We start from the raw sequence: 3183 nt of genomic DNA, 5'->3' as shown, positions 1-3183 counted from the left end.
TTCTCTTAATGATCTTTTTATGGGTCCTTTTAGGTTTCCTGTGAATAAATAATATCCCTAGATAGTGACAGTTTTCTTTATTAGGTCTTTTAAATTTTTGTATGTTTTTCTTATCTTTGTATGGTTAGTAGGGCCTCCAAGTTAATGTTAAAGAGAAGTGGAGGATGTTTTTCTTATTGATTAATTAGATGGGAATTGAGATTTTTAGAATACTGAGCTTCTTGCCTTAAAACAGTAAACCTCTCTATTTATATCTTCTTTTTCAAAAAAATGTTTATTACTTATTTTCATTTTACTTGAAAGGCAGACAGAGATTGGCCTTCTGCTGATTCACTCCCCAAATGACAAACAACCAGGGCTGAGCCAGGCTGAAGCCAGGAGCCAGAAACTCCATCCAGGTCTTCTTTATGGGTGGTAGGGTCCCAACTACTTTGGCTGTCATCCATTGCTATCCTAGGTACATTAGCAGGAAGCTGCATCTGAAACAGAGCAGCCAGGATTTCAGCTGGCACTTTGAAATGGGATGCTGGCATTGCAAGTGGTGGCTTAATCCACTGTGCCACAATACCAGCCCTTCAAGATCACCTCTTACAAAATACAGGTATTTATGTTTTGATGGTTCAGTAGAATTTGTCCAGAAAGCTTTGCATTACTACTCTTGCAATATTTTAGGCAGACTTATATGCTGCCTTCTAGCTGCAGTTGATGCTTCTCCATCCTTTGGTTATTGTCTTTCTAGGCTTTCTTCTTTTTTTTGAATCAATTTTTTTTTTTTTTTTTTTTTTTGCCAGAGTGAAAAACTTTATTACCAACTGATTTCAACAAGAGAATGGGGGAAGACCCCAGCAACGTGGACAGCATGTCCTCCCGCGGCAGGCAGGGTAAGGGAAGGACGGGGACGCCCCCCCATCCCAGGGGCCATGCTCCCTCCACCCTGCGGGGGGGGGGGTCTGGGACCTCTTCACTCAGGACGGCAGCATTCTGAGTGACCACAGGCCATGCCTCGGGCAGGTGCGCAGCGCGGGTCCAGGACATGACCCTCCTGGCTGCCATCACCAGGGGGGCGTCATGGGCTGAGGATTCTGGAGATATGACATCACCACGGCAGAGATGGACAGCATGAAGCTGCTCATCATCTGCTTGGTGTCCTCGGAGCTGCGCGAGTTGGCAAAGCTGATGAAGGAACAGTAGACGGCGACCCAGGCGCACCACTTCAGCTTGAACATTAGACCGCACATGCTGAAGATCATGCCCAGCAGGTTCATGTAGTCTGGCGTCGGGTCATCCAAGGCCGGGTTACACTCACTCGGCGGGGGCTTGTACCTCAGCACTTTGTTGGGCCTCCGTGGGTCCGACATATTGTTGGTGGACATTTTTTTTTGAATCAATTTTAATAGATTTTCTAGAACATACTTTTATTTTGTGAAACATTTTGTAAAGGATGCCTCATCTTACCAGTGTATCTTCTCTCTGTGTATAAATGTGTTATTATTAATTAAAACTGGCAAACATGTTTGAGAGCATGGGCTACTGCAGTAGACATAAGAATACCTCATTTATGAGAGAGAAGCACTTGCTGTGTACTTAAGATGTAAAAACCCTAAAATTGAAAATATGCCTTTGCAAAACATAACTTGTAAACAGTGGATGGAACTTGTTAATTTGAAGACACTAATAAGACAAAGCAGTCTTGAACCAATAAAGTATAAGTCATATTTCAGATGCCCAGGTCACCAGTGAAATCAAACAGCTCACCTGCCGCACCAGCAATCAAAAACTAATACTGAGTACTACACTGCCTTTCCTGTGTCTTCCTCAGGCTGCATAAACCTAGCTGGCAGCTGTCATATGTAGGCCATAGAGTGACTCATTAGCCCTAAATGTTTTATATTTTTGATGTTGCTATAAATGGTTTTGTTAAAAATTTTCATTTCATGTGATTTTGCTAGTATACAGAAATGAAATTTTTAAAAAAGATTTATTTACTTACTTAAAAGGCAGAGCTAGAGCCGGCGCCGTGGCTCAATAGGCTAATCCTCCACCTTGCGGCGCCGGCACACCGGGTTCTAGTCCCGGTTGGGGCGCCGGATTCTGTCCCGGTTGCCCCTCTTCCAGGCCAGCTCTCTGCTATGGCCAGGGAGTGCAGAGGAGGATGGCCCAGGTGCTTGGGCCCTGCACCCCATGGGAGACCAGGAAAAGCACCTGGCTCCTGGCTCCTGCCAGGATCAGCGCGGTGCGCCGGCTGCAGCGGCGGCCATTGGAGGGTGAACCAGCGGCAAAAGGAAGACCTTTCTCTCTCTGTCTCTCTCTCACTGTCCACTCTGCCTGTCAAAAAAAAAAAAAAAAAAAAAAAAAAAAAAAAAAAAAGGCAGAGCTACAGAGAGACAGAGGCAGGGAGAGATAGAGAAAGAGAGAAGTCTTCCATCTTCTGGCCCACTCCCCAGATGGCCACAATGGCCAGAGATGAGCAGATCTGAAGTCAGGAGCCAGGAGCCTCCTCTGGGTCTCCCACGTGGGTACAGAGGCCCAGGGACTTGGGCCATCCTCTACTGCTTTCCCAGGTCACAGCAGAGAGCTGGATTGGAAGAGGAGCAGCCAGGACTGGAACTGGCGCCCACATGGGATGCTGGCACTGCAAGCGGTGGCCTTACCCGCTACACCACAGCAGAGGCTCCAGGAATTGATTTTTGTATATGGCTCTTGTATACTGCAGCCTTGCTTAAACTCACTTATTTGTTCTAGTGTAGCTAACTACAGTGTAACTTTTTTGTTGATAGATTCAGTCAGATTTTCTACCTACATGATAATATTGTCTTTAAACATAATTTTGTGTCTTTCTTTTGCTCTGGATATCTTTTATTTATTTTTCTCCCTTATTGCCTCATAGGCTAGAACCTCTAGTGCAAAATCAACATAAGTTGTGAGAGAGGGTATCCTTGACTTGTTACCAATCTTGCTGGGGAAGCATTTGGCCTTTCTGCTTTGGTAGTGTAGACCTGCCATGCTATGAATAGTTCTAAGTACAGCTTTGGCAGCTTCTCACAGAGTGTGATATGTTGTGTTTTCATTTTCATTCAATTCAAAATACTTTTTAACTCTTGATTTCTTCTTTACTTTAAACCTGGGTTTTTAGAAGTTTGTTTCCAAGTACTTGGAGCTTTTTTCTTTTGTCTTTCTGTTATT

At 44.5% G+C, this 3183-nt stretch overlaps 1 protein-coding gene across 1 annotated transcript; it reads right to left on the bottom strand.

Annotated features, from left to right (window-relative positions):
- Window positions 1-740: 740 nt before the first annotated feature.
- Window positions 741-1373, bottom strand: LOC138848975 (PAT complex subunit Asterix-like). The gene has a single exon (XM_070070647.1). It carries the CDS (start codon window positions 1371-1373, stop codon window positions 1053-1055), a length of 321 nt encoding a protein of 106 aa, XP_069926748.1. The 3' UTR covers window positions 741-1052.
- Between the last annotated feature and the right edge of the window lie 1810 nt (window positions 1374-3183).

The sequence above is a fragment of the Oryctolagus cuniculus genome, chromosome 3 (genome assembly GCF_964237555.1).
Source record: "Oryctolagus cuniculus chromosome 3, mOryCun1.1, whole genome shotgun sequence".
In the NCBI taxonomy this organism is placed as follows: Eukaryota; Metazoa; Chordata; class Mammalia; order Lagomorpha; family Leporidae; genus Oryctolagus; species Oryctolagus cuniculus.
Note: the sequence above shows the minus strand (reverse complement) of the source record. Positions and strands in the feature narration are given on the sequence as shown.